We start from the raw sequence: 19,129 nt of genomic DNA, 5'->3' as shown, positions 1-19,129 counted from the left end.
GGTGGAAACACTAAACTGCCTGCAGTTCAGCTGAGTTTAGCTGAATAGTCTCTGAATGTTTGTCACATGACTGTCATGGCTTCTTTTAAAAAAAGGGCGGGTGTGTGTGTGTGTGTGTGTGTGGGGGGGGGGGGGTTCAACTTGTTTAACCTTCTCATAATATTTTACTACTTCCATTTTTAATTACTTTTCATATCCGTCTCCCACCGGCTCTGTATGAACACAGTTCAGCTGAATAGTCTGCGGGTCACAGCTGAGTCAGTCGTGGCTTCTGGGTGCAGAATTTTTTGTTTTGTTCAGAATCTACTCAAAGCAAATAATTTGTTTTGGGGAATTTTTAAATCAATCACAATAAAATGGCTTTGTAGAAATTCACGATTTTAAGCTTCGGTCTGTTGTCTCCATGGAACACTATGGTTCAAGGACTGTCTGAAAGTTGAAAATCTAACAATTCTTTCTGTTTTTACAGCCCCTGGTTGAGATAAATGGTGTAATTGTGGGGATTTTTAAAAAAAGACAACACATCTTTCAAAGCACCCAGTGGGGTTCAGGGGTTAAATCAAAATTACAATATCAAGAAGAAGGCTGTGTGTGTTGGTGGGAGCAGCAGGGTGCAGCCCTCCTTAAAAAAACAACAAATCTACTGGTTACAAGACTAAAAAAACTCTGATCTTCTTTTCTTCCTCCTCTTTCCTGGCTCACTCCACGATACTTCATTATGTATGCCTCTGTGCTTGAACAAGATTAATATTTCCCACGGAATGAGTTTGGCATCTCAAAGCTTCCCACCGCCGACTAACAAATACACACAGATGCACACACATGCTGTACGATCACAACCATGTACGATGCACAAGCACCTACATTGTGCGATGTGCATGTTTCACGGATACAAACCCACTAGTGCTCCTTTGGTGGCATGTACTTAACGCTGTCTTCAGTGAGCTGACAGTGGGATGTTAAGCATCGGGCGATAATGTAAAAAGACACCAGCTTGTGTAAGACTCAGCTAAGATTAACCTGACAACTGTCAGCTCCTGCAGAAGATCTGGCTGTGAAAGAGAGTGAGTGTATAAATAAATCTGATGACTGTGGGGCTAATCTGATGTGTGCATGTGTGTGTTTGCGAGGCCTTTTGTACGGCAGGATAATAGCGCAACATAATCTAAAAGTGAGTGTGGTGTAATCCTGTTGCAACTTCAGCTACAAGAAGGTTCACAAACGTGTAAAGTAAACAGAGAATCCTGAATGCATAAGCCAGGGGTGGATTGCACGCTGAAAGTGTACACTGGGAAGGAAGAGAGAATAAGGCTGGATGCTGGTGCAGGATGCTGGTGCAGGATGCTGCAGCTGCTCCCAAACTCAGGAGTCCGTTCAGAGATGCATGGACTAAAAGAAACACACACACACACACACACACCTGCCAAGCATGGATAAAGGAGGGATTAAAGTATGTCAGAATAGGAAACCACAGAGAGACGCATGAATCATTGTTTCCCTGAGAGGACTGCTGCTCTGATGGCTGGAGACATATAGATGTACCAAAAATACACACACGCAAAAAACATGCATGGACTAAAGTGAGATCATTCTGAGCTGAATGAAATCATGCTTACTATGGCATCATTCTTCTATGTTGTGTTTCTTGCATATGTGCTTACATTTCATTATATACAGTGGTGACTGAAAGCCTGTGAGCCCTTTAATTTTCTTTATGCCTCCATAAATATGATCTAAAACATCATCATATTTCCACACAAGTACTAAATGCACATTAACAGAAGCCATTCAACTCTCTGAACCCCAAGCAGTTTCTGGGCGCTTCCTTTTTTTATTTGCTCCTGTCACATTTTTACTCACTGTGGACACATTTTTCACTGCAATATAAAGTCCTGCACCTCCATGGAAACAGTGAAACAGTCGAGAAGGAGAGAGAACTCGAAAAATGTCTGCTGTGCAGTAAAGCAAAGTTGTAAAGCCATAAACCACAAAAAAGATCGCACTAAAGTTGAATTTCTTTTATCTATTTTACAACAATTGGAGAATAAATGGAATCAACATATGCAACATCCTTCCAGTCGTCTACAGGTGTTACAAATACTTGATATTTTACTACTTAGATTTTTAATTTGTTTCTATTTCTGTCTAATATGTGCTTTGTGGAAACACTACACTGCCTGCAGTTCAGGCGAGGTTAGCTGAATGGTTCCTGATACTTTGTCACAAGACCGTCATAGCTTCTCTTCAAAAACACACAAAAAAGAAACTATGAATCAACTTGTTTAACCTTTTCCCAACAATTTACTACTTACATTTTCAATTACTTTCCATATTCGTCTCCTACTTGCTCTGTGGAAACACAGCCTGCAGTTCATCCCAGTTTAGCGGAATAATCCTGGAATTTTTTGTTACATGAATGTCATTGCTTCCCTATTTTACAAAACTTTGTGAATGGACATTTTTAACCTTTTAATTACTTTCTATACTCATCTCCTATATGTTTTTTTATAAACACTGCCTGCAGCTCAACCCAGTTTAGCTGAATAATCCCTGATTATTTTGTTTGTTTTTTGTATATTGTAGTATTCTGGTTTTACTCATACAAATGGGAGAGTTTCATACTACTCTGTTTATCCATTTCACCATGCTGAATGTATTTTCCATTAACTTGGTCTTCTATTTACCATTTTTGAACCACGCTGCATTTATTTTATGGATCAAGTATATATTTTTTCCCCTCTTGCTCTCAGTTCGTCCCTTTTCTGCTGTCCATACACTGCCTGCAGTTCAGCCAGAAAGTCGTATAAACTTTGTCACATGACGTTTGGTTACAGCTGAGTCAGGAATTGCTTCTTTGTTGAACCAAGAAGCTCAGAATCTTTTGTTGTTTTTTTTTTTTTGCAGAATGAGTCCAGGGACTGCAGAAAAGTTGAATATCTGATTATTCTTTCTGTTTTTGCAGTTTCTGGTTGTGGTAATTGGTTAAATTTTTTGGATTGTTTAAAGATAGCCTGTCTTTCAAATCCAATGATGGGTTTTTGAGGTTAAGAAGATTAAACAAATGAGAGTAATATTAAACAAGCTAAAATAATTATGAAGGGAACTGATCCAATACTGCACAAGAGGAGGAGGTCATTTAAAAGTGATATTACGGTCAGGCGTTTAATCATCGGGATGTGAGTATGTTCTGAGTTTTGTTTTAAAAATCTATCAAAGCCTTATCTTTAGAACACATTTGTGAAATAAAGGAAGTGTCTGAGGCCCTCAGAAAAAGCTGCTGATACCAGTCATGCTGGACAAGGTCACAAAATCATCTCCAAGGTGTTTTATCAAAAGACATTCAAACAAATGTGTGTACAAATGGAATAGTTCACGACCGCTGTGGGGTGAAGATCCCTTTTAAAGAAAGATGTGTAACAGTCTGACAGCTCACAAGGGAACCCAAGGTAACTTCCAAGCAATTACAGGCCTCTTTGACATTGGTTAATACTAATATTCTTGGGGAACAACAATGCTGTGCTGCAAAAAGAGGGGGGAAAAAGCAAAAGCTACTGCTCCAAAAATCACCACAAGATCCATGTGAATGTTGTGTGGATGGATGAGACTGCATTAGAACTTTCTAGTTTAAATTAAAGGTGTTATATTTCTGCATTCAGGAACAAAAAAACCCATCATGGTGGCAGCTGGATCACATTTTGGACCAGTTTTGCTGCATCTGGGCCTCGACATTATTGATGCAACAATGAATTCTGAATTATAGAAGCGAATTCTAAAAGAAAATGTCAGGACATCTGTCCGCGAAGCGAATCTCAAGAGAAAGTGGGTCACGCAGTGAGACAACAACCCTGAGCGCACAAGTCGCTCTACCAAGGAAAGATTCAAGACGAGCAAAGTTAATGTTTTGGAAGGAGCAAGTGTAATCTTTTTGGCTGTCTTTATCTACTCTCAGGAGTTGTATGATGACGCTTTAGGTCATATTTATTCAGAAATATTAAAACATTCCAAACTCGCAATCAGCGCTGTACAATGCCGCAACATTTCTCCAGCTGAAATCTCTGGTATTTAGGCTTTTGGAGCTTGTTGACGTGTAATTCTAGCATCAACAAGCAAATGTGTTTGCTGCTCTCCAGCTCAAAAGCACTGAATAAGACGTTCTCTCCACCCGAGCTGTGATAATTTATAAAGCATTGATTTTTTTTTTTTCATTCACTGTCACGCCATCGGATTGAAGGGGATGGAGCAAAGAGGAAAAATGTCAAACCAACCGCCGAGAAAAAGCTTCATCATCATTAAATCACTCGTGCTACTCGTCTCATCTGCGTCTGTAATCTACTATTCACCATTTGGGTTGTGTTTGCTCTCAAGCTGTGCGTTGAAAGAAACACTTTTCTTCTGGGCTGAATGGAGTTAATTGGACATGAGCTTTGGTGGAGAACATCTGCAAACACTGCTGAGTGAAGGGTTGTGTTTTGAAAGACAGCTGCCTGTGGAGGGCTTCCTAAAACTAATCTCTCGCTCGTTCTCTCTTTTGCCCCCCCCCCCCCCTGCATCCATCCTCTTTCCGTTCCTTCCCTCTTCATTTCAGAGGCTGAAGGAGCTCAAGCACAGGGAGTTCGCTCGCAACGTGGCCTCCAAGTCGTGGAAGGACCAGCGCAAACAGGAGAAGGCTCTCAGGCGCCTGCACCAGCTCGCACAGCTGCAGCAGGAAGCTCAGCGGTGAGTGGCAGGAGTGTGTATTTAGTGTGTGTCTGCGGCAGGTTTGTGTGTAATGAGACCAGGGGCAGCGGTCCAGAGGGGTTAGAGTGCGTCACATCCAGTCAACGTCTCTTAGATTTGATGGATGCGTCCACAGATGTGAGGCACTCGGCAAGCCTAGACGGGCCACAGGTGAAGTAAATATAACATGAAGACACATTCTTGCTGACACGCTGGGAGGAGATGATTTGTAGGTGGAGGAGATCAGGTTTTTTAGAAAGGAATGAATAGTCTGAAAAAACCTTTGGCAAACACAGAGTGAACCAAGTCGGCTTCGAAAGCAATCAAAGCAAAGGATATGAAAAAAAACAGTACATCATGCAATAATCACCTTGATTGCATTTATTCCATGTGCAATTAAATGTGTTTTCCTATAATCAGAGGACGATATGTGCATGGCATTACTATGACTGCTAACATTATGCATCTCCTCCTTCTTTCTGTCTTTGTTTTTTACCCTTCATATTATATCAACCATAGCGGCATGCTGTAGTGTCACAAAGTGTGGCAGTCATTTTTTCATACCTATAATATTCTATCATTTTACTAATCAATTAAAGGTGGAGTCTTGATTCTGAAGAGAGTTTAATAATAATGATAACTGTATTTATATAGAACCCTTAACACTTTAAAGGGCACTCATTGAAATACTTTGAAATTTAAAATTCAACCCAAGAGTGTTATTGGAGGACATAAGAGTATTTAACTTTTGCAACATTTTTCAAAATTTTAAATTTTCATCTTGAAATTCAAGGTCAATAAAGTTAAAAAAAACCCCACTCCAATAAATGTATATATCATCACTTAGTGCAAGTACTCAGCCGTAAAATGTGTGAGTTTTGTCAACTAACCAGGGTTAGTTTTGATGTTTCGACCGCAAGCATGGAAGATGACCGAGCCACAAGTCCGTCTTTTTCCAACTTCGGAGAAAAGAGAAAGTTTGATACATTCCAGGCCTCTGCTGATTGGTCAAATGCCACGCTGTAATGCAGGGCCGGCCCAAGCCTTCAGTGGGCCCTAAGCGAAATTTACCTTGGGGGCCCCCCACGAACAACTTCAGTGCAAAATCTGAATATATGTCAAGTAGTGATGGGTAGATGAGACCCCATCGTGTGTGTCACACTTTTCCCTCATTGTATCGTTCATGTATCACGCAGTGTCAGTTTGACTAATTGGTGCCACGAGTGGATTAAGAAATGTACTGCAGCCAATGAACAATAAAGTTTGAAACAATTTGTGATGAATGAGCTTGACTGAAGGTAATGCAACTATTTTTTTTAAACTGTATGTCTAAAAATAAATACAAATAGACTTGAAAGTGTTTTTGTTTGATAGAGAAAGTAGGCCTACATGTGATAAATTGAATGTTATATTATCATTAAAATGTAGGCTTAAGTGCTTTGTGCCTGTTTGACCACAGTCAATGTCAAGTGTTGTTTATAATTTTCTCAATAAACTCAGTTGTGTTACCATGCAGGAAATCATACTGGTAGTAATTTTTAAGCCCCAAAATTATAATTCATAGCATGTATTTCAGCAGTTTTTATGCTTTTACTTTACAGCAAATGCTTCTTTACTTTCACTTCACTGAATTACTTTTACATTTACTGGGGTAAATTTTGACCCAATTTACTTTTACTCAAGTAATGTAATCAAGTTCTTTGATCATTACTGACTATGTTGATGTTGGAAGTTCATTTAGATGGGTTTTTTTAAGTTTCCTTTATCTTTCAACAGAAATTACCTGTAAGGTTGTTTAGCTTACTTTTTATTACAAATGATTGTAAAACAGAGTATAAAAGCACAGATTGGCATGCCAGAAAAACATATTTTTTATATTTGAAAAGGCACATGACATGTTTATATTATTATACATGGAAGATCTTTTCCAAAAGGACAATTCAAAATATTTTGATTTTATAACATACATAAAAAACCAAGTTCTCTAGAACACTAAAATCTGTGCTTTCTTTTTGCTTTTTCTGCTCTCTTTCTCTTTTCATCTGTGTGTAATAATGAACCCGCAAATGTGAGTCGCGCTGTGTATGTTAAAGCCGTGTATAGAGAACGGATGGATGGATATTGGTTGTTTGTTGGACAAATGTGTTTATATTACCTGCTGTGGTAATCACATCTGAAAGTGGTTTATACCGGCGGATTCGTGAGAATCTAAGCTTTCCATCGGCGTATAATGTTTCTATCATCCAGTTGGCAGTGTCATTCTATTTCGAAAAATGCTTATGTAAATATCAAAACGGGCCGCTGAACCTTAACAGGTTTTAATTCCGGTTATGTTTAGAGTCAAGGATTTAGATCATTTTGGGTTAAGTGAAGGGATTTGTTATATATTAAAGGTTAGAAAATGTAATTGCAATTAACAAATATCCAACCGGAGGAGAAAAAGGCGCCGTGGCAAACAAGACTCAGACTGAGCCCTAAACCTGCAATGCTCAGAACATTTATCAAAACAAAAAAGTCATACAACCTACCTTTATCCTTGTTTTTCTTTTCCTGCTCCTCCAACCGTTTTCTCTTTCTTTTTTGTGCCCCTGAGAGGTACATTTTCTTGGACGGCAACATTTCTGTTTGCTTCTGTCCGCCATTGAGCAATGACACTGTCACTGAACTTGCGCAGCCGCTAAGGTGTTCTGCCGCAGGAGTAACTAGGTCCACTTATTGATACCATCGAAGGTTGACATACTTGGCAACCTAGCTGACTTTAGAAAATTATACCAAAATTATTGTTGTACAACCCGGAACAATGGTTATTCATTGTTTTGTTTTTTTCTAAATTTTTTTACAATTACACTTGCTTTTTATTAAGGACTCTGGGGGGCCCCCTGGTGGTGGTGGGCCTTAAGCGACCGCTTAACTCGCTTATGCCTTGGGCCGGCTCTGCTGTAATGTGCTGTAACGTAGAGTGATCTTCGCTGATTGGCTGGGTGAAAACCACATGCTTCTCGACCTCACTGAGAGGCAGGAGTAACGGCATGTTTCATGTGTGCAGAAACAACCAAATGTGATCATTTGCCCAATCAAGGGCTACGAACAGCCTTCTTTGACAGTCAAAACATGCAAACCCAGAGACAATAAAACAAGACATGAGGAGACAAGGCAGAGTGGTCAAATAAAATAAACAGTAAAAATGATAAGAATAGGTAATGTCAATAATTAGCTAGATTAGGATGCATGTCAAACAAAGGAACTTGGTGGTCTAAAAATTAGAGGAATAAGACTGAAGATTAGAAGTTAGAAATTAAAAATCAAAAATGAAGAATTAAAGATAGCTAGTTAGCACATTTGGATAGTTAGGCTGTTCATTCTCTCATCACTTTCAAACATCTTTCCTCCCCCTGACTCTCCTCTGTTCAGTGCACAGAACACACTAAAATACTATTGTGTGGTTTGGTCCGAGGCACTTTGCTTGATTTTTTTAATATAGAGAGCCTGAGCAGAGTGGCAACATGGGATTATTTTTAACTGTGCAACATCGGTTCAGCATGAACATTACAATGTCTGCAAAAGTCGCTTTGTACCTCATGTGAAATGAAGCAAATCAACTCCAACTTCATTTGCCAGATGCAATATATAAACCTGCACGTCTCTCATTTTCCATTACTAATCTGCAAGACACGGCAAGTCTGTCTGATGAAACAGAATTCACTTCAGTCTGAGGGTTCTTGGATAAACTGAGCTTTTTGTGGTTGTTTTTTTATTGCTTGTTGACATGCAGGCTCCACATGTGCACAACAAAATGAACAGGAACAAAAGGGATATTTGTTTGCAAAAAAAGGCTGCACAATTAACTGAATATTAATTAAGATCATGAATTTAAGTTCTCTGAATTTAATGAATATGATCTACTGTGATGTTGACGTTTAAATTGTTCCAGAACTGCCCATGTCGATGAAATCATGCAGTTTCAACTTGAGTAAATCGGGCATTAGAACACCTTATTTAGATCTTTTCAGTAATTTTTTTGGTTGCACACCTGTCTGAGTTTCAGGTACTGAGGGGAGATCAGTAAATCTGGTAAATCACTAAATCATAATTTCTCTCACAGAGCAGGTGTTCAGTATGTGAGGAATTTTGGATACAGCTCAGTTTCCATCTCGCCTCTCAGAGATGCTCTGAACTCAGGTGAAGATGATTTTAGTTCTTATTTTGATGCAGATTTGTACATTAGCAGGAATGTAGCACAACATGGAAATGAAAGCAGCACTCTGTTTATCTAAATGTTGAAAGCAAAAATATTGAAAACATAATCTTCCAGACTTCTGAAAAAAAACATCTTCACATGAAATTATGTTTTTTATTTCCCATGCAAATGCACTCCCCCACAAAATGCCCCCAATTACTCTAGAAAGATTAACTCTTTCCAAATAGAATCATCGGGGTCAAAATCCCAACATTTTTTCAAATTGCACATGAACAAAATATCAGAATGTCAGTTGTTTCTAATCCTGTGCAGCCCTAGGACACACAGAACAAACAGATATTCACTTAATTTGAGGTTTTCTGCATTAGAATCACGGACTCTACCTTTAATTGACACATATGTTCTTTGCTATGACAATATTATGGAGCATAATTACATATTTTAGTGTATTTTTTGTTTTTGTTTACTCCTTCAGTCTAAAGCTGTCTTAATTTCTGCAATTATGATGTGTTCACTTTAAGACAAGATGATAAAGCAGCCAGGATGAAATGAAGTCAGTCAACTAAATTCAACTCTGTTTATCTCGTCACATCTTGTTGCAGAGTGCCGAGAAGGGCGCATGGATTACGACGTGCAGCCAGAGCTGTAAGCCAGCAGCGAGATAAAACTGTGGACCAAAGAGAGCACAGCCCCGAAGACAAACCTGAGCCCTGCAGCCGCCCCCAGCGACCCCCCGCCGCTCAGCCCAGGACGGCTCCTCCCAAACGCCAGTCAGAAGATCAGTGCCAATCTCTTTCCCAAATACCGCTAGCCACTGCTGCAGCAGAGTCCCCGCTAATCACTCCGACATCCAATACAGACCCTCCTGCGGTGAACCCCCAGTCGCTCCGCAGCTTGTATCCCCAGCTGCCTCTCCCTGCTCAGGGGAGAGTGGGAGGCAGGCTCGGAGTGTCCTTCTGCATCTCACGCCGGGGGCCTCGGCTGGAGCCTTCTGCCTCTGTCTTCTCGGACTTGGAAGAAGAGGAGAGGGAGAAGAGGGAGCAAATGAAGGAGAGAATAAAGGGAATACTGGAGGATATCGACAGGGAAATAGGGGAAGCAGATGAGAGGAAACACTGTGAGCGTGAGAAGGACAAGTCCGGCTCTGACAGCATTTTACTGAGCGACTCGCGGCCGATCCCCACAGAGATCGCAGGAGAGGAGGAACAGATCGAAAAGAGAGACTCTGTTAAAGAACACTTTGCTATTTCTGCAGCAGCACCTGATAATCAGAGGCATGATTCACTCTTCTCGCCCTCACAGACCCAGGTGACCATATGGGATGCAGCACTAGCGGTGGCACACATGGACACCAAACACACTGACAGCGAGGCAGAGAGGAAGCAAGAAGCAGAGCAGGAGATGGATTCAAGCCGGTATGTGTGTGTGCAGGGGAAGGACGGCTCTGCCCGGCTGAGATGGCCTGTCAGTTTGCTTAAGTTCACCAAGTGTCAACCACACATCTCCTACAGCTGCAACCCGCTTCGTTTGCACGTCCAACGACCAGAAAAACTCGATCTGCACGAGTCGCAACAAAATCAGCTGTGTGCTCTTTCAGATGAATCAAACCCGGCTATTCTTACAACAGACGCCTGTTTGCAAAGAAAGACAAGGCACGAGCTGAGAGCACACAGACAGAAAAAAGCCGAAGAGATTTCTGAGGAAGAGCAGCCTATCCATGTGGAGACAGAAGCACACCTGTTCCTCAAGAACAAAAAACTTTCATCATCAGACACAGGCCCAGAGAGAGGGGGATGCATGCTAAGTATGGAGAACTGTGCGAGGGCAGCCTCCCATCCATTTGACCCCACTCATAGTGACAGCTCTGACACAAACTCCCAGAATCCTCTGGGAGGCAGATTAGAGGGTGCGAGAGGGATCAGGGAGAGAGCCATCACAGCCCTGAGCTGTAAATTAGAGTCTGTCACCCAGACTGGCACACAGGGGATGTGCATCAGCCCGTCCAGGTGTGAGTGTGGGAGTGAGACAATGTGCAAGTGTGCCGGCGCTCTGCAGCCGAATGTGGGTGTCTCAGAAGTGTCACGCAAAAAGAAGAAAGCCGGCGCAAAGAAACACAAGCTGGGAAAGAGGAAGAGGGGCGAGAGGGAAAAGGCTTCAAACAAGCGCCAATCAGCGAGGTGCAAAGTGAGGAGCGTCGTCTCCACGGTCTCCACTGGAGGAGAGACGAGGGGAGAGGCTGGAGGGAGGTGGGGGAAGAAAAGGAGGCAAAGAGAGGCGGGAGTGAGGAGGGTGAGGAGGGTGGGGAGAGCAGGGAACAGCTGTCTCCTGGGGAGATGTGAGGCTGAGCCAGTATCTGTCTCTGTCAGGAAGAGGAGGCCTCATAGGAGCCACGGCGCCGAATGCCACTCACAGGCAGAGCACTCCAGCGCCTTCTCCCAGCTCAGCAGACTCACAGCAGACAGAGACACCGAGGGGGAGGGAAAGCGAGACGCCTTGACTTTTCCCTGGCGGTCTCACTTCTCCTTGCACTCCTTCTCACCAGGATGTAACTCAAAGCTGTTTTGGGAAAGGGGTCACCATAGCAACCCCAGGAGTTTCATTGACTGCTGTTACCCTGACAACAGCTGTGGTAGCAGCCCAACGAAAAAGAGAAAACTCCTCCACAGGGACAGGAAATTCATTCATAGTAAGAGGAAGAGGCGCTGCGAAGTCTGGGAGGAGAGGGGAAGGAGAACGGGTGGTGGCAGAGATATGGACACAGAGCAGTGGGAGTGGATGAGAGGGAGCTGCCCCGGGGGCGCTGAGGAGGGCAGGTCAAGGACTCGGTGGAGCTTGAGTAACAGAGCAGTGGAGTGGGATCAAGTGGCGAGGTTCAGCCATAGTCCCAGCAGCTGGGGCAGGAGGCGCAGACACCTCAGCACGGAAGATGCAGATTGGGACAGATGCAGCGTGGACAGATGGACGTGGGGCAGCAGTGACAGCTGGGAGGACAGAGGGACGCACCGGTCCACGTCAGGCTCCAGGACAGGCGCTGACAGCCGAGACAGCCCAGGCGACGTTTGGAGGTGCACCAGACGCTCAAGTTCGAGACACTTCTCCAGTCCGGAGTGGTGGACGAGCCGACAGACGTACAGCTGCCACAACGCGATGAACACGCAGGGCAGCAGAAGCCACAGCCCCCGATCCTGCAGCCCCTGCAGCAGCACCAGCATGTCCGAGCTGAGCTGGGAGTGGAGCCGGAGCAGCACCTGCTCAGGGGTCGCCTCCTCCAGGGCTGCTGAGGCCCCTCAGGAGGCAAAAAAGCACAGCAGCCCCACGTCCACTTCCTCTGCACTTTCCTCCAGCCCCTGCTCTCATTCTTCTCCCTACACATCAACTTTTGTTTCCTCAGCTCAAAGCCTCAACGTGGACAGTCGTGGTCCTTCTCTGTTAAAGGAGGCCTCCTCTCGCTCCGTCGCCACCAGCAGCTCAGGCACAACTCCTCCAGAACTTAAGACTCTCCCACAGAAACCGGCTCGGACTTTGCTGCTCCCTCTCATAGGAAAGCTGCCCGCAATCCAGAGAAAGGCTCGGAGTAAAAAGCAGGAAAAAAGTCAGGAAAAGGAGAGGGAGCACGAAGAGGAAGCTAAAGAGTCAAACCCAAGCAGAGCGCCAAATCCCTCTCCGTCGCAGCTTTGGACTGACGACAAGCAGACAGGTGCAGAGGCAGCTCCACCGATCAGCTTTACCGCCGAGGAGATGGACAAATACCGACTCCTGCAAGAGCAAGCCAGAGAGCACATGCAGAAAGTTCTGGAAAAGACGCAAGAAAGTGCAGACACACACACGTGCACAGACTACGCGCACAAAGCACACACAGAAAGTTGTGGGATTTCAGAGGAGCAGTACACACCTGCACCTTTGCACAACCCCGCACAGCCTCAGACCCAGTTAATTCACACCGACACCATGCAAAGACAGCACAGCCTGCAGGTCCCGCTTCCACACGTGACCCAGCAGGAGAGCTTCACTCAGCCCATGGCCCTGGGCGTCCCCAGCCTCACACCTCTCCCTCCGTCTCCCCCGCTCTCCAACCTCCATCATATCATTTTACAGCACACGGCCCTCTCCTCCTCCTCGGCTCCCAGCTCGCCCTCCTCTCCCTCCATCCACCCACACCCGGCTCAGATTCCTCACCCACCACCACCGCCGCCGCCTCGCCACTTCCCTCATCACCTCCACCTCTCCCCCTTCTCCCTCTCCTCCCTGTTTCCCTCCATCCTCCTCTCCCACCACCCCATCCCCCTCCTCCCCCAGTCCCACTCCTTCCACGCCGGCCCGCTCGCCCCAGTAGCCCTGCAACCCCTGAACCCGCAGCCTTTCATGGACAGATCGTGGCCAGTGAAGTTTCAACAGAAGGCATTATGATTTTCAGAGCGGCTGCCATGTTTATTAATCTTCCTTGGCAACACTGACTGCTGAGAGCGAAAGAGAGAGAGTGGGAAGGACTTTTTATTTCTGTTTTGAACAAAAGCCTGCTATTTGAATTTGGGATGTGTCAACTCCAACTCTTATTCACATATGCCTTCACACTCACACACACTCGTGCAAACACACAAAACAGCCCAACTATTGACTGTTTTCAAATGAAAATTTGTTTCTCCATTTAGCCTCCGCTGTGTTGCGGCAGACGGAGGGAAAACAGACTTTGATCCTTTGCTTTTTCCATCATTCTTCATTCGGGCCCACAATAAAGGCAAAGGTGCACCTGCTATTCAAAGACAAGCTGGGCTCGTGTCATCCTCTCTCTTTCCTTCTGAACCACAGACAGACCAGCTGCCTTTTGAAGTATCCCTCATGCCAGGGACAGAGGGGCGAGAGAAAGCGATAATACTCTCTCCTTATCTCCATTTCATACAGGTTATCTGAGGAAGATTGTGACTCTCAACATGCATAGAAAACGTAGCAGGGACTGGGGGGCATTATAACCTTGGTGTTCACTGTATTTGTTTGGTTGATGGAGGTAATTCTGATCAGACACACTCACTCGCAGCAGGAAGGACAACAACTAATTTCCATATCTGACAACGTGTAAAGACCTTTTTCTTTGTCTCTATAGTGTAAATATTCTGACAATGAGTGATAATATTAGAATGACGGGAAAATAATATGTGAATTTAACCTTGACCAGTAGTACAATGCTTATTCCACACTCTACGGCGAGAGACATTTTCCACAAATTTACTTGTGGCGTTGGATTGTTTTTTTTTTTCTAATTTCCACACAGCATTTATCAAGTCAGTGGTCGAGATGGCTTTGAATGAATCTGAAATGTTCCATTAAAGCGTGAGTGGAAACAAATTGACTTTGTTGCTTTTTCTAATTCCGTCTGATTCTTGTTGATCTCTGTGACATGTTGCAACATAGAGTCCACATAAAGAATTAATACTGTGTGGTTTACTGCTTCTAAGACTGAGAGCTAGAATCCCTCGCAGTCTTAGATCACAGAGCAGTGTGGGTCCAGCCTTTTCTCGCTTTTGCCCCCTTTAATATGAAGCAATGTCTACTTGTGATCCCATGTCACAAGGTGCACATCTGTGAACTGGGAGCTCGATAATTGCGAATGGATGTCACCAGGGGTGGACTGGCCATCTGGCATACCGGGCACTGTCCCGGTGGGCCGGTGTCTAGTGGGGCTGGTCAACAGCTTCAGTAAATTTTAATGACATTTTAAATTTCACAGGTCGCTTCGATTATCCCAGCACAGCTTTTCCAGTGTTTACATCGTTGGTTTTCAGCTCAGGAAACGCACAGACCAATTACATACGAATTCAGGCATCCCACGCGATGCTACTCAGCCAATGAAATCTCTGCATTGTAGCCGCTAAGCAAGCTCAGTGTTCAGAAAACAGTTTAGAGGCAAAGGACAGACAAGAGAACAGAGTCGATAGACAAATAACCGACACCAAGAAGAAAGTAGCCCTGCACATGATGATTATGTTCGGCTAAACGTACAGTTATGGGCACTTTTCTCAGCTATGAATATAATCCAAACTAAATATTGTACCAGACCGACCAATGAGCTCCAAATGTGTTTGAGAACGACCCTGACACCATTCAGACCACGATTCAAAATACTGACAGGACAATTTGCGGCTCAGTTCTCCCATTAAGCAGCAGGGATATAAGGGGAGAGATATAATATGTGAAAAAATGTGAAAGTGTTCAATTCCATGGCGGATCGGCCATGGCGGCACGGGGCTGAAGTGGTGTCCCCTCCCCCTTGTGATCTGATTGGCCACCCCGTGCCCCCCCCCCCCCCCAAAAAAAACAAAAAAAAAAAACAAACATCACTGAAACTCCGATTTACGACGCTCTTGAACGTACCTGAATGCACCAATGACGTCAGTTTGATCTTTTGATTGTATTTCGTTTGGATTTGAAGAAGCTTTGAAGACATTTTCTGATGCCGGAGGAGAAGACGAGCAGCTTTGTACCTTTACGGTAAGAAGACTGTGGCTGTTTGTCAGTACGTAACTGTCTGTACTTGGTTCTGAAGTACTCATGAAACGTCATCATGGAGACTGCATCGGACCAGACTAGTGTGTACAGATATGAATCAGTAGATATGAATCGGTAGATAGGACCGTAGATATGCATTGGTAGACGGGACCATAGATATGAATCCATAGACAGATATACATCTGTGGCTGCAGCTGGCAGTGAACAGGAGGATTTTATTAAAGGAAGTCAGACACAGTCACACAGAGAAACATTAGAGCTCACACTGAAACGGAGCTACAGCTCTGTGTCTTACAGAAGATTTATTTTCAGAGCTACATGTGTGACGGTAATAATCCGTGCCAGAGCAGACCTCATTAGCACTTACGCTAGGTCGGCTAACTTCCGGTCATACTATGGATGCTGTTGTCAGTAATGTAGCCAGAATATGGATTAATTTTCATTTGGGCTTGACAGAGACGAGAACAAAAATATTCAGAGCAAGTGGAGCAGATAACTAACGCTTATTACAGTTTGATTTACATTTTCAAAGTCACATTTTATAAATTATATATATATATATATATATATATATATATATATATATATATATATATATATATATAAATGCAGATGGACTTCATATATTTCACTATGCAGACATTTTTATTGATGTCCAGTATATTTTATGGACATAAACATATTTGATAGAAATATTAGAAATGGATTTCTGTTTCCTCATAATAAATTAGTTAATGCCATTAAATGTTCATCAGTGATTCATCTTTAGTGTGAGACTTTTACTTTACAGCTATATTTTTTTAAAATGTTGGTCATTTTAAGGTAAGACATTAAAGGATGGTTTTCTTAGGTAAATAATCTGAAGGTTTAATTGACTGAAGTCTTTCAGTCAATGTTGTGTTACTTTCAATTTGAAATATCTGGATTTAATTAATACAGCTCAGTCAGTTATGTTTTGTATTATTAAAAATTCTTATTCAATTTAACACTAGATGACGCATCAGTTCATTAAGTATTTCAGAGCCAGTTTTTTCTTTTCAATTATCTGTATTGAAAGTGATATTATGAAAATACAATTGCAATGAAACAGCAGCAACATAAGAAATGATCAAATATACAAAGGAAGTGCAGCTATTTTAATATAAGAAAATGATCTATCAGTTAGAACATGGTGAAAGTGCAGCTTAAGTTAATTGAGCGAAACTACAGATAAGCAACGTTTCCTTTCACTTCCAGAAAAATAAAAGCCCCATATTTGCTATTTATTAAAAAATCACTGAAAGCAACACTTCCAACTTTATTTTACAATAATGAAATGATCACAGATAATAAAAATATAAATATAACAGAAAAACTGAGAGAATAATTTCCTGAGTCTATGAAGGAAAAGCAGCCTTTTATCCTGAAAGATCAGAATTGGCTCCAACATCTGCATCTAACAGCATCAAGTCAACCAGAAAGAAAAGAAAAAAGAAAATGAATTCTTTCTGATCACATCTGTTCTGCTGCTCACATTCTTCACCTTTGTAGTCCAGTTTTAAAAGTTCAGCAGACAGGTGCTCTGCTTTGGAGTGTGACGATGTCATCGGTGATGTGGAGACTGAAGTTTTCCTTTCACCCACAGCGTGCTTTAGGACACCCTGGGTCAGACTTGTTTGAAATACTGACCGACAGCTGAGATTTAACTGTCTGCAGTTCCATTTTGATGGATGTTAAATTTTCACTCAAAGCTGCCAGGAGCTGGGTCTTTAAAATAACCGCCGTCTCGTTACAGAGTGAAAGTAGCAGTTCCTCCTTAAGGTCAGAGATTGCAGCATCTGAGGGCCTCTTCAAAAGAAGACGTAGTTGATGAAGGCATTCTGGAGCAGAAAGACCACGACCAAGCAGCCTTGAGATCTTAGGCAGCGTCTCCCTCAGGTGGGTGTCAACGGTGTTCACAGTCAGGTCTGTGGTAATCCTGTCAAAAAACAAAACAGAAAAAAAATCTGGATTATGAATCAACATGTAACCAAAGCACTGTGTGTATAACGCCACAGCATAGGATGTAGTTCAGAAAATGTCAAAGTATAGTATACTTTTCAAGAATAACATAACATGGCCTGTAGTTCATAGTATAGCATGTCAGCAAAAAAAAACAAAACAAACATAGATTATTATGTGGTTCAAAAAGCACAAAATGATAGGATGTTGCCTAAAATTGTCATGTATGATATGTGGTTCAAAAAATGTCATAGTGCAGTATATTGTCAAAATAGTATGTTATTCAAGAAAACATCGGAGTATAATATGTGGTCTATAAAATGCCATAGAGTAATAGTTCATTGCACAAGTAAAAGTATAGTCATTTTTAAAACTGTTCAAATTCTTATATGTTGCTAAAAAACAACAACAAAAAAACTAATACAAATAAAAGTCGCAGTAATATGTCAATTAAAAAAGCCTATAGTATAGCATGTCACTCTAAAAACGTCATAGTATAGCCTTTGGTCCACAAAACGTTGTTCTGTCCCGGCTGTCTGAAGTAGGTGAGGAGCGACACAAAGACAGTCCAAACGCTGGTTTCCAGAGGGTTAGACGAGTATTTATTTGAAATAGTAAGTTTACAACAATACAACATGTGAGGGGGTTAAAAGCAAATGGGTGTTAGTAAAATAAAAATAAATGAACGGGGAGGGGATTATATATACTATCGGGCCGTCTCCGCCGCAGCCGCGTACCTCCCTGTGGACGGTCTCGTCGGTCCGACGGGTTTTGCCCTGCACTTATTTTATTTTTATTTTTTTTGCCGCGGACCAGTGAGGCGGCAATGTCGCAAAATTTTAATGAGGTGGTGGCCTATACCAGCGAGGCGGCCCGCCTCGTCGGTTATATGGGAGGGGAAACGCTGCTCTGTATTAAAAGCCATTCAACTACCACACTGGCCTGTTCCTTGGAGGATGCGGTACAGGGGAGAGTTTAGCTGGCTGTGAATCCCAGTATAGGACAGGAGTCACACTGGGTGTAACAGTACAATGAATATCACACATTTACATTGGAAATAAATGTCTTTTAATCAGACATTGTCATGCAGAAGTTGGATTTCAATTTAATGATGTTCAAAACCTTGAGTGTTTTGTTGATGTTGGTTTCTAAATGTTTTCTGACACTCGGCCCCTAAACTAAGATAAAAGTAAAAAAAACTGTCTAATTCCTGCATCATGAATGTACATCTTTTTGGATGGCGGCTGATAAAAGTTGACCTCCCTTCATTTCTCTGGAGCCGACTCCATGGATTTTAGGGATGGTGGTTAAAGACCTGCTCTTCTAGTCTTCCTTCTAGTCACTGTTAAGTCACTCCATCCTCACCTACTTCAACACCTCTTCATGACAAGTTCTTCTGCCTCCGACCTGGTGGAAACTTGGGAAACCCGTTGAGACTCGGATTTTCGAAAAACTCGTCAGGCGGGGAAGGGTGTGGTGGGCAGTGGGAGAGTAGAGGGGGGCGGTGGGGGGGGAGTAGAGGGGGGAGGCATCATAGTATGGTGTGTTGCTCAAAAAACATTACAACCAGCTGTCTAGGGTCACTGAGGAGCAACACAAAAACAGGACAGAACGTTGGATTCCGGGAGTTAGGAGGCTATTAATTTGAAAGAGTAAGTTTACTACAACACAACATGTGAGCAGAAAAATCACAAAGTCTGTCTTTAGTTCAGCTGAAAATATTAGTTTTTGTCT

General features: G+C 42.8%; 1 protein-coding gene across 1 annotated transcript in view; it reads left to right on the top strand.

The window, feature by feature from the left end:
- The window catches only part of LOC110952957 (G patch domain-containing protein 8), a 65,619-nt gene extending 51,365 nt beyond the window's left edge, over positions 1-14,254 (top strand). The window contains exons 4-5 of the mRNA XM_022196732.2: positions 4,586-4,716; positions 9,517-14,254. Of these exons, the coding sequence (XP_022052424.2) occupies positions 4,586-4,716; positions 9,517-13,321 (3,936 nt within the window). The 3' untranslated portion in view covers positions 13,322-14,254. The remainder of the gene's footprint in view (positions 1-4,585; positions 4,717-9,516) is intronic.
- Positions 14,255-19,129: the final 4,875 nt, after the last annotated feature.

The sequence above is a fragment of the Acanthochromis polyacanthus genome, chromosome 12, assembly GCF_021347895.1.
Source record: "Acanthochromis polyacanthus isolate Apoly-LR-REF ecotype Palm Island chromosome 12, KAUST_Apoly_ChrSc, whole genome shotgun sequence".
Classification (NCBI taxonomy): Eukaryota; Metazoa; Chordata; class Actinopteri; family Pomacentridae; genus Acanthochromis; species Acanthochromis polyacanthus.
The sequence above is the reverse complement of the archived record's forward strand: the minus strand, read 5'-3'. Positions and strand labels throughout refer to the sequence as shown.